This window comes from Vipera berus (genome assembly GCF_964194415.1).
Source record: "Vipera berus genome assembly, chromosome: 4".
Lineage (NCBI taxonomy): Eukaryota > Metazoa > Chordata > Lepidosauria > Squamata > Viperidae > Vipera > Vipera berus.
Genome location: NC_138206.1, coordinates 72341521 through 72362347, shown reverse-complemented (window position 1 = coordinate 72362347; position 20827 = coordinate 72341521). Strand labels below are relative to the sequence as shown.

General features: G+C 39.5%; 1 protein-coding gene across 1 annotated transcript in view; it reads left to right on the top strand.

Moving 5' to 3' along the window:
* Positions 1-20827, top strand: part of FRMPD4 (FERM and PDZ domain containing 4) — a gene marked incomplete at its 5' end in the record, with an annotated part of 287687 nt that overhangs the window by 207993 nt on the left and 58867 nt on the right. Inside the window, 4 exons of the mRNA XM_081326671.1 lie at positions 3767-3812; positions 12921-13025; positions 14724-14831; positions 18522-18653. Coding sequence (XP_081182797.1) covers positions 3767-3812; positions 12921-13025; positions 14724-14831; positions 18522-18653 — 391 coding nt within the window. The remainder of the gene's footprint in view (positions 1-3766; positions 3813-12920; positions 13026-14723; positions 14832-18521; positions 18654-20827) is intronic.

Here is a 20827-nt window from a genome sequence, read left to right as displayed (position 1 = left end):
ACCTTTACCCCCTACCCCTCATGAAGGACATGTTATCCCACCTATCGAAAGGAAGAATTTTTACCAATCCAGACTTAAGAGGAGCGTACTACCACATGAAGATTAAGGAAGGGGACGAATGGAAAACCGCATTTAATTGCCCAATGGGATGCTACCAATTGAAAGTTTTGCCATTTGGACTACAAGGGGCCCCGCAGTATTTATGCAATTAATCAATGAGGTGCTAAGGGAGCACCTATTTAAGGGGGTCCTGGTTTATTTAGATGACATCATTATCTTCACGAGTCCAAAGAGAAGCATGTCAACCGAGTCAGAGGAGTTTTAAAGAAACTGCGAGTTGCCCACCTATATGCCAAACTATTGAAATACGAATTCCACCAGGAAAAAATAGACTACCTGGGTTATCGCATATCCCCACAGGGTATCGAAATGGACCCTGAGAAGATCAGAACAATGCTAGTGTCAACGCTGCTAACATTGAATGTTATTGCTTGACAAGAGATGAAGAAGTAGCCATTTCATATGTTAAACTTGTGTATTGCTTTAAGAGATTGAGTTTAAAGTTGGGAGGGGGAAAGAGGATTGTACCTTCAAGGCCATCTCTAACTAAAGAAGATAAGACCTTGGTGGGTTTTCTAACGGAAGGGAAACTGATTCTTTAAATTATTTGGAGAATATGATTAATGACAAAATTAGGAAGGTGGAGAATTGTGTTTTAATATATTGTGCAAAGGGTGGAGATTTCAGATTCCAGCTTCCTTCGAGCAGGCATTTGCCGGTGTATTAGGCTAATAAAGGACTTTTAAGGTAAACAATGCCTCAGAGTCACTTGAAAAGCCCATACGTCAGAAACTTGACAGCTAGAATGAGCACCACCTCACACAAGGAAGCAATTGCAAAGTTTCCTGGGTTTCGCAAACTTTTACCGCCAGTTCATCCCTTCATTCACCCAAATAGCCCTGTCCCTCACAGACTTGTTAAAAGCAAAGGGGGAAACCTCAGTGAAACCCAGTCAGCCACTGAAATGGACAATGAAATGCCAAGCAGCATTCAAGAGGTTAAAGAGACTCTTTTCCACTGAAGCCATAGTGAGGCACCTGGACCCGGATAAACTTTTCATAATACAGGCGGATGCAAGCGATGTGGTGGTGAGGGCTGTACTATTACAAGAAAATGATGAAGGGGCACTGCAACTGTGCACGTACACATCCAGAAACACACTGAGATGGAACAACGCTGGGCTGTGTGGGAAATGGAAGCATATGTAGTGAGATGGTTGTTACTTATGTGGCACCATTTCCTTGAAGGGAATAAAATTCCTTTTCAGGTCTGGACGGACCACAAAAAGTTGGAAGCACTAAAAACACTCAGAAAGCTCACCCCTAAGCAAGCCTGCTGGTCCCAGCACTTTCACCAATTCCATTTTACGCTGAAACACTTGCCGGGGGGAAAGAATTTCCTGGCAGATGCACTGTATCGCATGCCCCAATATAACAGCACACAAGCCACTGGTTCTAAACCACTCATGCCTGAACCACAACTGGCAGCACCAGTAACCATCAAGGCCCAAGCTAAGGTAAAGCCGCAGATGGGTAGCTAAACCGGAATCGAATTCCGGAAGACCTTAGAAATGGATGATGGTTCCAGAAGAATAAACGTGTGCATTATCAAAGACGGACTGCCATGGGTGGTGGAGAAGTTACATATACCAACCAGCCAGAGAGTCGCTTTCATGCAGCTGTGCCATGACACAAAATCAGCAGGGCATTTTGGATTTGTAAAAATGCTACATTTAATAAAAAGATAATTTTGGTGGCCATCCATTAAAAAGGACATAGAAAGCTACGTGTCCAACTGCCCAACTTACACAGCTGCTAAGAGGTTGCAAGGGAAATCGCCTGGACTGCTACAACCAGTAGTGGATCCCTCAGCCCCATGGAAAGAAATATCCATAGATTTTATAGTGGAGTTACCAGAAAGCAATGGAAACACAGTCGTCTGTTATGGACCTGTTTTCAAAACAAGTGCACTTTATCCCTTGCTAAAAGCCTTAGTAAAACTATTCATGCAGCACATCTACAGATTGCATGGAGCACCCCAACGCATCATATCAGATAGGGGAGTGCAATTCACATCAGAGTTTTGGAAAGAATTTTTATCCCTCTTAGGAACCACCCAGGGACTGTCATCTTGTCATCATCCTCAGTCCAATGGATTGATGGAATGTTCAAACTCAGTACTTGAGCAATACTTAAGGTGCTTTATTAATTTCCAGCAAACAAATTGGACGGACCTACTCCCTTTCGCAGAAGTTGCCTACAATAACGCAGTCCACTCCAGCACAGGCTACAATCCCTTTCAAGTAGTCACGAGCCAATTTTCAACCCTATGCCAGAACTAACCCCAAACGAACCGGCAATCCTATCACTGAAAGAATGGATATCCCAATTACAAAACACCTGGCCAGTGGTTAGGAAAGCCTAAGATGAAGCTAGACAAGGACACAAAACACAAGTGGATAATTGTCTCCATATTGATTCTCATCTAATGTTGATACATAAGTTTCATATAGATGAGATCCAGGATCCAAGCCTTGACTTCTGACCGTTACCACTGACTGTAACCAAGGACCGCCCCATTCAAGAATGAAGAGAACTATTGCAGCATAATGCCCCCATTCCTAATCCTTGCCTGCAAAGAAGCCATGATAAATGGTACTGAATGCAGCTGAAAGATTCAGCAGTATCAGGAAGAGTCTAAGGGAACACCTGCTGCCGGCATCAACTTCCCATTGTCCTGTGCGCTCCCACAGGGAGGGCCTTCTTAGGGTACCGCCGGTTAAGGAATGCCGGCGGGTTATTCCCAGGGGAAGGGCATTCTCTGTGGGCACGCTGGCCCTTTGGAACCAGCTTCCCACGGAGCTTAGGACCGCCCCCGACCTTCGCTCATTTCGTAGGGACTTGAAAACTTGGTTTTTTGAGTTGTCTGGCCCAGACTGAGGGGTTTTAATTATTTAATTAATGGGGTTTTATTTAAGTTCAGGGATTAATTTAATCTTAGTTTTAATCGATTTTAATTCTATGTGATGTATTTTAACTTTTAATTTTCCCTGTATACCGCCCTGAGTCCTACGGGAATAGGGCGGTATATAAATTTAAATAAATAAATAAATAAATAAATAAATAAATAAATAAATAAATAAATAGTCAGTCTTGTGTAGATGACCTTGGTGAAACCTGGATATGAATACATCCAGGTTTCACCAAGGTCATCTACAAGAGTGACAAACACAGCCAGGTCTGAATTCTGATTGAAATGGTTCCAGACAATCCACTTTCTCCTTATCTGTAACCCCAGGATCAGCAACCTTCTCTAAAAAGACAACATGTGGAAAATTATTCAGAATGGCCAAAATGAGAGTGGCTTTTTGACTTTTTGATCCACATGAGTGGTCCCTAGTTGCGGTATTTCATGTAATTCATGGGATGTCTCAACTCTACTTTATGCATTTGCCTTAAATAAATTCAGTGAAAGCCAATTAAGGATGAAGGCAATGTTTACTTGTTCAGCATTACTCTCGTTCTGACTAGCAAATTAGTAGTCTGTTTTAAAGGGGGGTGGGAAATCAATGAAATGTATGTTTTCCAAACTCTTGTGCTGCAATAAACATACCATTGTGAAATAGCAATTTGTCATCTGAAAATAAAACGATGTTATCTCAAAAACATGAAATACGAATAGTCATTCTCATCTCTTTTCTCTACAGGAGCTGCAAAGAATCAATCCTCCTTACAGTTATTCAGCCTTACCCTGTAAGTAGCACTATTTTAAAAAAAAGTTTCTGAGCAAAGTTTACTGCTTTTCTCTTCTTATTCGTGCTTTTCCTTATTTGCATAACCAAGTGCACAAGTGAAATAAAAGCTGTATTTTCTAAGATAAATCAAATGACAATATACTATGCTACATAAAAGTGGAAAAGTATTTTAGTAACTGAAAAAAGGATATTTTACAACATGCATGAATAGTATTTCCTAAGGATAGATGAGGCTAAATATTCTTCAGGGTTTTTTTACTTGTCAAAGTTATAAACCAGTCTTTTCCCCTTTTTATTTCAATTATTATGATTGTAATATAATATATATTATGATAGAGAAGCACATTTATTACATTAGTTTTGGTTAATTTTAAACTGTAAGATTTTTTTAGAGCAATAGGGTATTTATTCCTACTGTACAAGCTCCAGGAGATTAAAATCTTAGCTAAAAATTTAATAAGAAAAACTGTAAAGCAAAAGTGACATGGCAGTTAGTGGTTGGGACTGTTTATCTGCAGGTGGGTGGTCCACAACAATACAGAAGATTTTTATTCCACTATTTATATAAAATAATTATAAATAATTCTGCCCCTCATAAAAAAGCATGGAATGGAGTCTTGCAGAAAGCTAAATGTCTGGATATGTATCACCTTGATTTTTAAAACATTAGATCTGCCCAAGCTGCAATACAGTGACATCCTTAGATGCTGTACCATTTCTGATCATGAAATAAAATGCTGGATTTGTCTTGGATTCTTTAGCTTTACTGTATTTAAATTGTTTAGCATATTTTTCCATATAGAAATTTAACTACATTATGAAAAAAGAATATTTTTAACACTATAAGGAAAACAACAAAAGAAACTTGGACCACAGACCTGATTATGTAAAATTTTCCTGAGTGAATAACATCTTTCATACCTGGCTAGTCCACTATTATCACACTATTTAAATATAAATGAAAATCCTTCTATATTTATCTTTCCCGGGTAACTAAGGCCAGCAAGAGGAAATAAATCATGTATACATTGAATTACTATGAAAGCATAGATCTGTTTGTGGCTTGGTTGTGACTTGTTCCTTTACTTTCTATGGTAGCAAAATAATTCAGTTAATAATTAAAATATAGATCCATTTGAAAATTAAAATTAACAGGCATTAGAATTAAATTAATATTATGTTCATATCAGAAGCTTTATTTCCCATTTATTATTAACGAACAACAGCTGTGTACTTTGAAGGCCTGTTTATATTGCTAAATTCAATCAGAGTAGAAAATGTTATAAAATTTGTTCTTGGCCTAAAGCCCTGCTCCCTCAGATTGGATAGCATTTTTTTTATCATAGCATACATTGTATATTTACTTCAGAGATATAGAATGCTGATACATTATTCAAATTGATCTGTTATTTGATTTTAAAAGCTAAGGTATTTCACTGTGTAACAAACCAAGTATCATACTGGGTTGTCATTTGTTGCCAAGAGATATTTATTATATTAACATCATTCATTGCTCTGAGGTGCTTGATAGATTAGTGAAATCAACTCTGTGTGGTAGTGTAAGGTGTTTAAAAATCCAAATTACTCTACTGAGCTTTTCTTCAATACAAATCATTTGCAAAACATGGTAAAAACAATAATAAAATTCTCACATTTTTCAGCATCTGAGCTATAGATTACCATGCAGGATTTTTTTAAAAAAAACACAGCAACCCCAGATTAATGCCTGCCAGGAAGAGTAATTTAATTATTTCATTCTGATCTGTCCTTTCCTAAATCTTTTCAAGCAATCATAAAGACTTTTTAGCAGCACGCCATAAAAAATGAATCTGTTCAAAGGGGCTATGAAATAATTGCAAATTGGATCCAGACCTGAGTTTAGCTTGACACTGTTCTTCTCTTGAACCTTGTAGGAATTCTTTTGTGATCTAACCCAGTTTAAATAGTTTATTTGTTTATTTATTTAAAATATTTTCATGGCCTCCACCCTTTCAGACAACTCTGGGCAGTTCCCAATAAAATCATTTTTAAAAATGTAAAATGCACTCAATTAAAACATTAAATAACAATAACTGATAATCTCTATTTTAGTCTGGCTAAAGCAAAAATTTAGTGATTCCTATCTGTCCAATCCAACGTTGAAATAGGACAAATGGGATATGGTTCTGGATTACTTTTTAATCTCTGTATTTATTTCTGAATTGAATAATACAGTTGTTCTACCAGAACCAGTAAGGATTGGGAGACATTCAGTAGTATAGTAGGCTCCATGTTATGCCTTACATTTTTATTTTTGAATAGGCAGGGAGGTGGGTGGGAAGCATGGCACTTCTGTTAATAATGAAACAAACAAAGCAACCTCAAAATATGCTGAGTCATACAGTGAAACCAGCCATGAAAACTTAAGATGAAGGTATCGGGTAAGTCATCCAGTTAATTAGCAAAAAATAACACCCAATACATTGGAATTATATGGGCACACATCAGTTTAGATAAGGGAGAGAACATTCCAAAGTAACTCTGGTGCACCACAATATTTCCCTAATGGATTGATGGGATGTGTGCATTTGTGTACATATGTATATAGAATTTATATCCATGTATATATGTATCTGCATTTATATAGAGATTCAAATATCCAAGATACTCAGTAATCACATGTGGGAGGGTCTACGATCCTTCAGCTCCTACCCTTGGCCACACCTCCTTTGCCTCAAGCCTACCGCCTCCACCCATTTCCCTGCAGCATTCTTTCTCGGCTAGGCTGCCCCCCCATTCTCCCTGGCCAATGGGGCCCTGACCCTCCGCCTTGCACCCTTTGGCCCAGCTCATTCACTGAAGCCCCCTTTGTCCTCGGCTTTTGGCTGCATGGGACAGTTAGCTGCCAGCCAATCAGATGATGGCAGGCAATAGCCATGTTGCTCTCAGGGGGGCAGTGTGTAATGGGCAATTGCAGGAGCTGTGTTGTGGGGTAGCAGGCAAACAGCAGGGCTGGCGAGGCTTCTCCGATTACAGGGGGGAGAAGCCTGGCATGGGGCAGGAAGGAGGTAAACGACGCTGGTGTGGCTCCTCCAATTTTGGGGCGGAGCCTAGTGTGGGGCAGGAGGGACAGAGGGAAGCCTGGCATGGGGCAGCAGGCCAACTCCCCATTCAGTGTGAAGTTGGAGTCCAGGAACAAAGGCAACAGAGGGGAGGGTGGAAGAAAAAAAGGAAGATGGTGCTCTCCAGGCTTTTTTTTAAGGTGCCAGAGGCTCTGGGCAGAGAGGACAACGGGCAGGCAGCAGTGGGCTGGGCTTCCCATTTTGACCTCTCCTGCCTGTCATTGCTTCTGTGCGTGGACTCCAGCCTGCCAGGTCTCTGCATGTGTCAAAACCCATTCCTATTTTATTTTATTTTATTTCTATTTCATTCCACCTCTCCAGGGTTTTGCCATGCTTCCAAGGGGGAAGGGGGGATGTGCCTGCAGGGCTATTGCTTTCAATAATGGGAGACTTCAACTATCCAGATATCAACTGGGATACAAACTGCAGTGAGCAGGAGATCAAACAGATTCCTAACCAACCTAGCTGAAAACTTTGTCACCCAAAAGGTGGAGGTGGGAATTAGAGGTAAATATATACTGGACTTAATCCTTACTAATAGAGAAGAAGTGATAGAAGGAGTTGAAGTGGCTGGAACCTTGAGTGAAAGTGATCATGTCATACTGGAATTTAACATAATGCAACACTAGCAATAGAAAACAATCCAACCACTGTCTTAAAACTTCAAAAGAGCTGACTTTAACAAACTCAGAGAGAACCTAGGAAAGATCCCATGGATGAAAAGCCTAAAGGGGAAAACAACCCAAGAAGCATGGGAAACTGAAAAATGCTATCAAAAAAGCCCAGACCAGCACAATACCACTGAAAAACAAAAGCAAGAAATTTAAGAAGAAACCAGCATGTCTGCACAAAGATCTCTTTGACAAACTGAAAGACAAAAAGGACAAATACAAAAAATGGAAAGAGGGGCACATAACTAAGGCCAATTATCAGCAGACAGCCAGAACATGCAAAGATGAAGTCAGGAAAGCAAAGGCTCAGAACAAACAAAGACTTACAACAGAAATCAAGGATACTAAAAAAAGTTTCTTCCAACTCATTACCAACAAGAAAATAGTCAAGGAAACTGTAGGTTCACTACAGAGAGAAGATGGCAAGGAAATAACAGGCAACAGGGAGAAAGCAGAACTGCTTAACTCATACTTTGCATCAATCTTCACACAAAAAGAAACTATAGCCCAACATACCATAAAAATTCTGCAAAAGACAAACTAGAAACAAAAATTAAAATAAGAAAATGGTAAGAGAACATCTATCCGACCTTGACAAATATAAATCACCAGGACCCAACAGATTACATTCCAGAGTTCTGAAGGAGCTGGCAGATGCTATCTCAGAACCATTACACCACATCTTTCATAAATCCTGGAGCACCAGGGAAGTACCTGAGGATTGGAAAAGGGCTGATTTGGTTCCCATCTTCAAGAAAGGGGGGAAAAACAGACCCAGGAAACTACAGACCAATCAGTCTAACATCAATACCTGGCAAGATCCTGGAAAAGATAATAAAAACAGATCTGCAAACAACTAGAAGCAAACAAAGTTATAACTGGTAGCCAGCACAGGTTTGTTAAACCTGTGCCAAATCATGCCAAATCAATCTTATTTCATTCTTTGATAAAGTGACTAAACTAGTAGAACAGTGAAATGCTGTGGACGTAGTATACTTAGATTTCAGTAAGGCATTTGATAAAGTAGACCATAACCTACTCCTTGGTAAGCTAGAAAAAGGTGGAATACACAACATCACCACCAGATGGATCTGTAGTTGGCTGACAAACCATACTCGACAAGTAGTCCTCAATGGCACCAAATCGACATGGAGAGAAGTAAGCAGTGGGGTACTACAAGATTCCGTCTTAGGCCCAGTACTCTTCAATATCTTCATAAATGACTTAGATGAGGGAATTGAAGGGGAACTCATCAAATTTTCAAATGATGCCAAACTGTCAGGAGTAGCCAACACCCCAGAAGACAAACTCAGGTTTCAAAAAGATCTTGAGAAACTTGAACAATGGGCCCTATCCAACAAAATGAGTTTCAGTGTGGAGAAAAGCAAAGTTTTACATTTAGGCAGGAAAAATTAAGGGTACAAGTACAGATTGGATGAGACCTGGCTGAAAAACAATAACTGTGAAAGGGACCTTGGAGTCCTAGTGGACGATCACTTGATTATGAGCCAGCAGTGTGCAGCAGCAACCAAAAAAGCTAATACAATCCTGGGTTGTATAAACAGAGGAATAGAAACAAGATCACGTGATGTATTAGTACCACTTTATAAAACCCTAGTAATACCACACCTGGAATACTGCAGCCAATTTTGGTTACCATATCAGAAAAAAGATGTTGAGACCTTGGAAAAAATTCAGAGAAGAGCAACTAAGATGATCAAAGGCCTGGAGACTAAAACATATGAAGAACGGCTGCGGAACTTGGTATTGGCTAGTCTAAAGAAAAGAAAAAATAGGGGAGATATGCTAGCAGTATTCCAGTATTTGAAGGGCTGCCACAAAGAAGAGGGGGTCACGTTATTCACCAAGGTACCAGAGGAAAGGACGAGACACAATGGTTGGAAACTGTTCAAAGAGAGAAGCAACCTGGAATTAAGGAGAAACTTCCTGACAGTGAGGACAATTATCCAGTGGAACAGCTTACCCCCAGAAATCATGGGTGCCCCATCACTAGAGGTTTTTAAGAAGAGACTAGACAGTCACTTGTCTGGGATGGTATAGGTTTTCCTGCTTGAGCAGGGGGCTGGGCTAGAAGACCTCCAAGGTCCCTTCCTACTCTACTCTACTGTACTCTACTGTACTCCCTTCCTTCCTTCCTTCCTTCCTTCCTTCCTTCCTTCCTTCCTTCCTTCCTTCCTTCCTTCCTTCCTTCCTTCCTCCTTTCCCAAAGTAGAGAAACACTGGAAAAAAGTTTGGAGAGGGTAGAGAAGCCAGCCCCGATGTGTGTGGTGGCCAGTTGCATTCTAGACAAAGAATGGAAATTGGGGGGGGTGTCAACGCTGCTAACATTGGGTGTGCTCTGACAACTCATGAAAATGCAGCCATTTTCTCTTCTCCTTTAAATGCTTTTCTGACTTTTAGAATTCAGGTGCAGCGGGGGGAGGGGGGTTGGGATGTAAGCTCAGCTAGCCCTAATAATAACACTTCTGTGGGAACCCAAGGACAAGCTGATAACGTTTTGGCAGGCTGAGGACCTGAGGAGAAAGCCCGTGCTTTAAGCTAATTGGGGATTGTGCTTTATGACAGTTTATTGGGGGCGGGAATTGTACTTTGTTACTTTGTATCCAGGGGAAGGGAATTTAATTTTTTGGTTCAACTATGTAGTACCGATACTTTGTTTCCTGAATAAATGTTCCTTAAGGAAGAATTTTGCCTTGAAGTTCTTTTGATGGGTTTCATCTATCGGAACCATGACAGGGGAGACATGTTGTGTACGGAGATTCTTCTGCCCCCTCCCCAGTCACAGAACGTGTTACAGTTCTCGCACGTGCGCACACACACACACACACACACACACAGACCTGCAAACTTGCCTTCTGTTTGCTTCCTCAAGCTGGAAGGTGCAAGGTGATCGATCATTGAGAGGGGTGGGAGGAGCAAACTTGATCGATAAAGCAAAAATCGTTTAGATGTTTCTCCCAGTGGAGCTCCTGTGTTGTAAGGGTCTTAAAGGGGACAAAGACATTGGCTAGGAGAAAGGGGGACTGAAACCAGACTGGATGAACAGAGGGGAAAAGGGGAAAGGGAGAGGTGAGCTGACAGCCACGCAGAGGCCCAGCAGGCTGGAGTCCAGGTGCAGAGGCAACAACAAGTGGGAGGGGTCAAAATGGGAATCCCCCGCCCATCGCTCCCTGCCTGTTGCCCTCTCTGCCTGGAGCCTCTGGCACCTTAAAAAAAAAGCTTCAAGAGCACCAGCTTCTTTTTTTCTTCCACCCTACCTTCCATTGCCTCTGCTCCTGGACTCCGGCCTCACACTGAATGAGGAGTTGCCCTGTCACCCATGCCAGGCTTCCCCCATCCCTCCTGCCCCATGCCAGCCCCCTCCTCATAATCAGAGGAGCCGCACCAGCCCTGCTGTTCGCCTGCTGCCCCACAACACAGATTGGCTGGTAGCTAACTGTCCCATGCAGCCAAAAGCCTGGGAAAAAGTGGGCCTTGGCAAATGGGCTGGGCCAAAGGGTGCAAGGCAGAGGGCAGGGGCCCATTAGCCAGAGAGAATGGGCAGGGGCAGCACAGATGAGGAGGAACGCTGCAGGCAATGGGCAGAAGTGGTGGGCTCAAGGCGGAGGAGGCAGGACCAAACCTGGAGCTTAAAGGTCCCATTCCAATGTGGGAAAATAGCCCCCCCAGAGAAAGAAATATTTTGGGGAATATTAAAAAGGCAGAATATTATATTTCTCCAAAGGAATAATGGAAAATCTTAGGCAGACACACACCCCAAGTCTCTCTGCCCCAAGCAAAAACCAGGTCTGTAGAAATACAGATATCATGATCCTTTCAGAACAATTGGAGCCAGGAACCTTGGAGCGGATGGGATTAGAAAGAAAGATCCCTAGAATCAACAATTTTTCACCCCAAAAAAGTCTAACACAGGACATAGTCATCAGCCACAGCCCCAGGGAAGCAAGATATGACACTGAAGGGGAACATGGTAAGCGGTAGCTCGAGGGTCAGGCCTGGATCCAACACTTGCTTGAGGTGTGGGATGAGAGGTGAGTGCCCATCCTAGCCGGAAGGACAAAAAGGTACGTAAGGAATATATGTAAGGAATGGGCTTTGCTCAGGGCTTTGCTAGTCAACCAATTGGCTAAATAAAGGTACTTAAAAGAAAAAGGAAAATAAAATATAGGAATAGTGATTTTTCTTCTTTCTCTCTCTCCTATACAACCAGTTAATATGTTTAAGATTTGTGCTTTCCCTAATTTAATTTTACTGAGATTTATAGTGGGATTGGAGCCAGGAAGCTTGTAGCTGATGGGATTAGAAAGACAAGGATCCCTAGACTCAACAACCTCTGACCCAAAAAAAGTCCAACACAGGACATAGTCATCAGCCCCAGCCCCAGGGAAACAGGATATAACCTTTGGGACATAATAGGATTAACCCACCACCATCAGAATACCAAAAGGACATGCTCAGAAGCTCAGGTCAAAGTTCATGCCACAGGAACAGGAAGAACAACTCCAAACACAAAAGCCCAAGAAGGAATAAAAACCCACCACTCCCAGCTACATGTGGTCAGCTGCTTCGGAGCCTTATGTTTTGTGGTTCTGCTTTTCAATAAACTACAACCTTCTTTCTAAAGCAGTCTCCATTTTGTTTATTCCTGGCTTGGACTGGACCCTGTTGAAGATTTTTCTTTCAACACACATATAAAAGAACAAGAATCATGTAACCTTTAGGAGTCCTAATTAAAGTAGATGCACAAGTGTCCCAGTCACATCCCTCAAAACCCATGTACTCAGCCAACAGTATCAGCATTGGAGTGGGGGAAAAAAGAATACAAGAGACTATTGGTAAAGTTAATGGTAAGAGGGAAAAGCTATTGTCACCAATATAACAATATTTTAGATCTAAGAATTATTTGGGGCTGCTCTTTTCTGAACTGAAGACTGCATCAACCTTATTGTTTAAGATAGAATATTAATTAAAATATAATCCCCTGATTTGTTCTATAAAGCAAATAAATAGAGAATACAGGATAGGAATAACGGTATACAGCTTTGATAAAATGGGGCATTATATAAAGCTTGAGTTTATGCGTTGTTAAAACTGGATGAAGTAAACAGCATTAAAGCTCTCTCTCTCTTGCTTGCTCTCTCCCTCCCTCCCTCCCTCTCTTCCTCCTCTTCTTCACATATAATAGCACACTGAAAAGCATTAAGGTCTATGGCAAAAATGAGTCAAGTATTTTTATTAGCTTTAATATAGAAAAGGTTGAGAGTTAAGTACCAGTCAAATGATCTCTTTCTTTTCTCATGCCTCTTTTTCCAGTCTCCTAAGTCAGCATTTATCAGTGCTGCAAAAAAAGCCAGATTGAAGTCCAATCCTGTCAAAGTTCGATTCTCAGAAGAGGTCATTATTAATGGCCAAGTTTCAGTAAGTGCAATTTTAAGCCTTTTTTTAACTAGGAAAAATGGGATCCATTCATTCATTTTGCAAAATTTTAAGTAGATATGTTGTTTCATGCATACATGAACAATATATTTATTACTGAGGTGAAAGTCACACTGCACAAACATAAAAATACAAAGAAATTCAAACACGTGAAGTCAGAGACAATCACCACTACCTTTATGTGTGTTATATGACTGCTTAAATGAACCTCCTGTTAAATCACACACATTTAATGTGAACATGTTATATACTGGAAAGTTAATGACTATGATAATTGTTTGTATGAGGTGTAATTTTTTAAAATACCTTATTTTATAACATGTATATTCATTGCATTTTCAAATAAGCAAATTAAAAATTGGTTCATCATCTGAGAGGATTCCCATCATGTAATCACGTAGCAGCGAAAACCATCCCTAAGTGATTATCATTTATTTATTATTTCAAAAATTGTCTAGGGACTGTTGAGTGCTACGGGCATGCAACATCTTCAGAGTGGATTATCTGGAGTAATAAAATATTTCAGAAAGTACAGCAGAAAGGTGTTTTTTTTTCTGAGACATTTTAATAATTTAAAGACATGCATTATGAAACCAAGGGCACAATGAAGTGTTTTGTTCTTGGCAAAGTAAACAATAGCTCAGTATAAATAATTCATAAGAATCATTGACTGGTAAGGAATTTATACATTCTTTGCTTGAAAGAATGCCATTTCAATTCTGGTATCTTTAGATTTCAGCTCCTTGATTTTGATCTCACTCACTTCAGTCCTGTGAAAAATACAAATAATGATTCTTTCCTTGCTTCTCACTAAATGAGTTTTTGCAATTTAAAAGAGAGAGAGTTGGCATGCTGGATCATTGCAATGACTAGACTGTCTGGAATTATTGTCACAGGTGAACTTGGAATATTCAGAAGGATAGAACAGCAAGACACTTGCAAATATTTGGGATTTTTCATTCCCTTTTTTAAATTCCATGATACAGACAAGTACGCAAGGTCAGCCAGTCAGGTAATGAAACATCTGCAAGCAAGCGGCCTAACTTTAGAGGGCACCAAGAACTCCACAGTTCAGCCTTCTGCTATAGAGATTCTCTTTTACTGAGACAAATAAATAGGCCAAGATTTCATTTTATCAGAAACTATGATAAAGCCAACAGTTTACAGAGACTTCAGACTGCCCAACTAAGGTCTGAACCAGCTCTGAAACCACCCCTTAGTCATGCAAACAACTTGCGCCCAGTTGCCATGGAAGTCACACATCAGATGACTTGCCAGTCTGCCCAAATAGCTGAAAAGGTGTTTTCCTTACAAGCTTTCTATTTTAAAACACTGTTTCTTATAGTATGCCATGGCATGAGGGATACTGTTTCTGAAGTAAATCCAGGCTTTATGAAAACAAATTCCATCCAAAATTCAAGGTCACGAATTACCTAAAAAGTAATCAGGGTATTAGAGTTTGATCATCTTGAAGAATAGAGTATAAGTCAAGGCTTTATGTGAAGATAACCATTCAATATTAACTTTAATACAGAACTAATTATTTTGTTTGTGAGACTCAATACATTTAAGGTTCTGTGTACATAAAGCTTTTGCTGTGTCCTATTATGATTTTCTATGAAATTTAGATTAATTTTTAAGCCAATATATTTCTCATCACAATTATTATTCTTTCAATAGGAAACAGTTAAAGATAATTCACTTCTTTTCATGCCAAATGTTCTGAAAGTATATCTTGAAAATGGGCAAACCAAATCGTTTCGCTTTGATTGCAGTACTTCTATAAAGGTAAGCTCTTTTTCTCAGAAATATAAATATTTTTTAAATTATATGAAATGTCTATAATATTTTAAAATAAGAAAATACTATAAATATTTACAGTAAAACTCCCATCTATTGAATCTAAAGTTGTATTGCAGGGTGCCAATTTGTGGAATGTCAATTAAAAGACCTAAGAAGATTTGAATTGTTTTCATGCTCTTAACATTTAATGTAGCATTCATAATTCAGTAATAGGGATCATTTTAATGACTGCAGCTTAATTGAAAATTATGTAGACCTCTACATATATATAAAGTGTTTGTTAAGTATTTAGAATACCTTGCTAGGCCCCAAACACGGGACAAATCTTATTTCCTGTTTCAGCCTAACCCAAGGCCATCCACAGGCAGTAGTCATTTGTGTAAATATATCTCTCTCTGTGTGTGTATGTGTATATATATGTCTATATGTTTGTGTGTGTGTGTGTTTGTGTGTGTGTGTGTGTGTGTGAGAGAGAGAGAGATATCTTTGTTTGTGTGCCTCTGTGGCATTGGGAACCGAATTAATTGCTTGGTTCCCCCCACCTGCCAAGCCTCATGGCAGCAGCACTATCCTGTCACGAGTAGCCAAAGGTGGCCACAGATGAAGTGGGGCAAGTGGCCAGGCTTCCTGACAGACTATTGGTGATTTTGCCGCGAGGCGTGAAACATGTTGGGGCATGGAAGGCCTGGCTATGAGAGACCCATGGCACAGTAAGCGGGTGCGGGGCACATGGGGCAGATCCCCCTGCCTTGCCTCATGGTAGTGGCACAGCACAATGTGCCACGTGGTATCCTGCGGTGAGCAGCTGAAAGTAGCCGCAGAACAAGGGTGGCAGCCAGGTTCCTTGATGGAGCTATTGTTGCCACCGTGGCGACGTGTGTCGGGGTGTGGGAGGCCTGCCTATGGGACACCTGCGGCATGGTAAGTGGAACGTGTGGGGCAGATCCCCCACACCTGCCAAGCCTCAAGACAGGGGCACCATCCTGCCACAAGCAGCCGAAAGTGGCCACAGAAGAAGTGGGGCAGTGGCCAGGCTTCTTGGCTTCTTGATAGGGTTGTTGGTGACACCGCAGTGAGGCATAACATGTATTGGAGTGGGAGGCCTGGCTATGGGAGACCTGCGGCACGATAAGCGGGGGGCTGAGGCAAATCTCCCCTCACCTACTGCCTCGCCTTGTGGCAGCGGCACAGCACAATGTGCCACATTAGTGTCCTGTGAGCAGCAAAAGTGGCCGCAGAACAAGTGGGGTGGCGGCTACATGGGCTGCCACCGCAAGGCAAAATAGGTATCAGGAAAAAAAATAAGACATTTCCCAAAAATAAGACCTAGTGGAAAAAAAATATACGACTGGATATTATTTTCAGGGGGAAAAGGTACCGGTATATATTCTTAATTGTGGGAGGATTTTAATCCTTGTTTATTATTTTACTTATCTCCCATCATGTAAACAACACAATAAAATGGAAATACATATTTAGTAATATGAAAAGACCACACAAATATGTATCCAATCTGCAATTATCTACTACATAAAATTACAAGAGAAGATGGTGCAATCCTTACTGCTCTTTGAAATTTTTCATTGTTTATAATGCAGTTCAATGTTTTTCAAACATTTCATAAAACTTTGAGAATATCATGTCAAAGCAGAAGGGGAGGGAGGAAGCACTGCCTAAAAAGTTGCAATGAAAGATATCCACACTGAAATTTGGTTTGACTCAGATTCAAGTGACAGCATCTATCCATAATAGAACGAGGTTGCTTATTGCCACATTCTGGGCTATTTTTCAAAATTCTCCATTTGATATTTCATTCATCTACTCCCAATATAAAAGTATCCACTTTTCAAATGTTATTTGGTTCAGAGAAAAAGTCCAATTCCCAGTGCTAAAGTTAAGGGCCAGATCTGCCAAAATTAGGAGTTTGCAATACATTCCTATGCTTGACTGCCACTGAGCATTAAAATATAAAATACATACTGCAATTTGGCTTCTACTTTACAAAATCTTTATTTTATCAATGAAATATAATATGCCGAAGCACAGTTTAGGACAAGTAACCTGCTAAGCCCAGTATAACGTAGTAAAGTCAGTAAAGCATTGCCACTTTTTCAAAGTATAGGTATTTTTTTATATTTACTCCCTATTGGTTTTGGTAATATGGTAATATGAAAACACTGGAGCCAAGAAACATAGAATAATTGTATTTACATGTATTTGAGAATGACCTCTTTTATTTTGAGCGTACAGGTAGCCCTTGACTTACAACCACAGTGGGGACTGGGAAATTTGTTGTTAAGTGGTGTAGACGTTATCAAGGCATCACATTATTGCGCCCAATTTTAAAACTATTTTTGCCATAGTTGTTAAGTGAATCGCTGTAGTTGTTAAGCAAGACATCACATGACCGCAGCTTCCCTGCCTGCTTCTCTATTGACTTTGCTTCTCTGAAGACAGCTAGGAAAGTACAAATGCTGATCATGTGACCTTGGGGGCACTGCAGTGGTTCTATTTGTAAGTTACTTTTTTCAGTACTGTTGTAACTTCAAACAGTCAATAAACAAATGATTGTTAAGCAAGGACTACCTGCATGGGAAGTGCAACTCTCAATCTGCTAACAAAGAGTAAAGGGAGGGAGGAAGCTAAACAAGAAACACTTATTTGAAAGTGTGAAAACAACAAATAAACTTCAGCCCTGATGCACTTAATATTCATTGTGATCAGTGTCATTTCCAGTAACTTACCTGGAAATAACCATTAACATTAAATGAAACTTACCTCTCAATACAGATAGTATACATAGAATTATACTACAAGATTTACAAGCCTGAACATAATGGGTGGTGTTTCTGAGCTATGCACAAGATTTGATCCAAACTATAGAAAAATGTTTGATGGAATTAGTTTTAAGTCCCAGCATTTTTGATGAAACATAAAATAAATCTGATACACATCTGCTCAGAACTCCAGTATCATTTCTGTTCCACTAGTTGCTGAAACTTAAGGGTGCTGTCCTGTATTTTTGGGGAAATAAGACATACTGAGACCTAGTTTGGTGTGGTGATTAAGGTCGTGAGCTGTTTCCTGCCTTGGGTACAAAGCCAGATGAATGACTTTGGGCTAATCATTTCCTCTCAGCCCCAGCAAACCTCTTTTGAAAAACTTTGCCAAGAAAACAGTAGAGATTTGTTCAAGCCATCTCAGAGAATCTGACATGACTAAAAGGAAGAGAAAAAGAGTCATCTGGAACTCAACAGAAACCTCTATATCATCTGTGACATTATACTACTTGTTAAAAACCTAGAATTAGGGTCATTATTTAATAGGTAAAAGGTAAAGGTTCCCCCGCACATGTGTGCTAGTCGTTTCCAACTCTAGGGGCCGGTGCTCATCTCCGTTTCAAAGCCAAAGAGCCAGCGCTTGTCCGAGGACGTCTCCATGGTCATGTGGCTGGCATGACTAGACGCCAAAGGTGCATGGAACGCTGTTACCAAAAATCACAACAAAGAACATGTAAAGATGAGGTTTATTTAAATAAACATATTGTTCTCCTATGGCAAATTAACAGCTTACACGTACCAGTTACTTGCATTCAATGGAGAATTTACAAAACAATTTTAGGACTTTATTTTTATCTCATTTCTCTTTTTTTCATTTTAATCTTATATCATAAAGGATGTCATTTTAACCCTTCAAGAAAAACTCTCAATCAAGTGTATTGAACATTTTTCTTTGATGCTGGAGCAGAAGACAGAAGGGTCTGGAACCAAACTTCTCTTGCTCCATGAACAAGAGACACTAATTCAGGTTTGTTTAATAATTCAATTATATGTATAATATGGATTTTTAAGCTGTAGTTGGTTAAAAAAATGACCTTTGAAATAAGTTTTAGAAAGCAGTATTGTTATTGATATTATTTCTAGAACCCATCCACTTAAATGTCTTACAAGAGGCAGGATTTATATTAAGCAAGAATATCATGAATTAAAGATGCTTATGGATATTCCTATAAGTAGAAATAGTCTCAGCAGAAAAAAGCTGTATAGCAGTATTTGATGAAGGTTTCACAAACTGCATTGGACATGATGGTCATTCTGGTTCCCAATTTTCAGCCTTGGCATAAAGTGTATACAGGATTGTTCTAGTGGGCAATGAATCTAATTTGCACCTTAACACATTAGACATTTCTTTTGAGTGGAGATGCACTTGATTGTATTTCAAGATTTCAGCTGTATTGTAACCAAGTTGTATGGATATATCATTCATGAAATATCTTCCATAAACATCACATCTAGCTCCCATCCATTTATGTTTCAGCTTTGAAAGAAAGCCTTAAGAGGAGTTCTAGAATAAGTTAGAACCCCTTCCTTGGCCTGTGTTTGGATATTCTGTTCTCAGTGATCTTTACTTTCTTCTTTAGCATTTTGTTGTTGTTATTATTTTGCCTAATTGCTTCATTTTATAATGCTGTGGTATTTTAATCCTTTTATAAGCCACTCAGAGTCCTATTGGATTGGAGCAACATAGAAGTCCCAGTGAAATAAAATAGAACATTGAATCTGTTTCTAACTGAACTAAAATGTTAGACTTTAGCAAACATATTGTATAAATCAAAACATACTCAGAAAATAGCTATATTTACATCAGAACTGGAATCAAGTATCTTTTAAAATAGGTAGTATACTTTATGATTACACAGAAAGATAAACTTTGTACAGAGACAGTTGTATGCAAAAGTTGAGGAAACCCTAATGATACTATGTGCTTCACTTAATTCCCTACTGGAAGAGAAGCCAACATCTACGTGTGGAAAATTAAAGTCAATACCTTTCCTCAAATTTGAATGCATATTTACTATTTCTGTGTAGTTATTTATAAACTGAAAATAAGGCAAATTGAGTATTGGAGAAGTAGAAATATGGACAGTATTTTTTGTTTTTTTGGTTTTTTTAATTGAAAAGCTTTTCAATACATTTTATCTTTAACAAAACAACCCCTCCCCACCCCCACCCCCCCTTCCCAACCCAACCCAACCCTCCCCCCTCCCCTTCCCCCCTCCCCGACTTCCCAGAGCTAAATACAAGGTATAAAAGTAAAAAACAATCATAAACTACCATATGCTAACAACAATAAACTATTAGGTCTATCGCACTTTAGCTCTTATAAAATGACTACAAGCAATATAAATGTCCCATCAATACTTATTCAAATGCTAAATGAAACTTTTTAGTCCCATATTTATTCTGGATGTAATCAATCCATTTTTTCCACTCCACGATATATCGTTGTTGCGAATGGTCTTTCAAATACGCCAAAATCTTTGCCAATTCCGCCAGGTTAGAAACTTTTAAAGTCCATTACTCTATAGTCGGCAGTTCTTCCTTCTTCCAGTATTGCCCTATTAAAAGTCTTGCTGCCGTAATTAAGTTCAACATCAACTTAGTGTCCACAACAGTAGTATCAGTAATAATGCCCAGTAAAAACAATTGCGGACAAAACTTTATCCTTTTCTTAAATATCTTCTGCATATTCCACCAGATTTTAATCCAAAATGCTTTAACCTTTTTACAGGTCCACCATATGTGAAAATACGTTGCATCTTCACCACCACACCTCCAACATTTAGGCTGGTAATTCGGATACATACTTGCTAACTTTTTGGGATCTAAATGCCACCTATAAAACATTTTATAAAAGTTCTCTCTTAAATTTTGAGCTTGCGTAAATTTTACGTTTCTCACCCAAATCTTTTCCCAAGTATCCATTGTAATAACTTCTTGAATATTCTGAGCCCACTTTATCATGCAATCTTTAACAAGTTCTGTTTCTGAATCAATTTCTATCAATGCAAGATATATCCGTTTGATATGTGCTGGACCCTGATTTCTAATTTGCTTTACCAGATTTTCATCAGTCATTGAAAAACCAATTTTCTGATCTTCTTTCCACCTGGCCTGTAGTTGCCCATACTGAAACCAGGT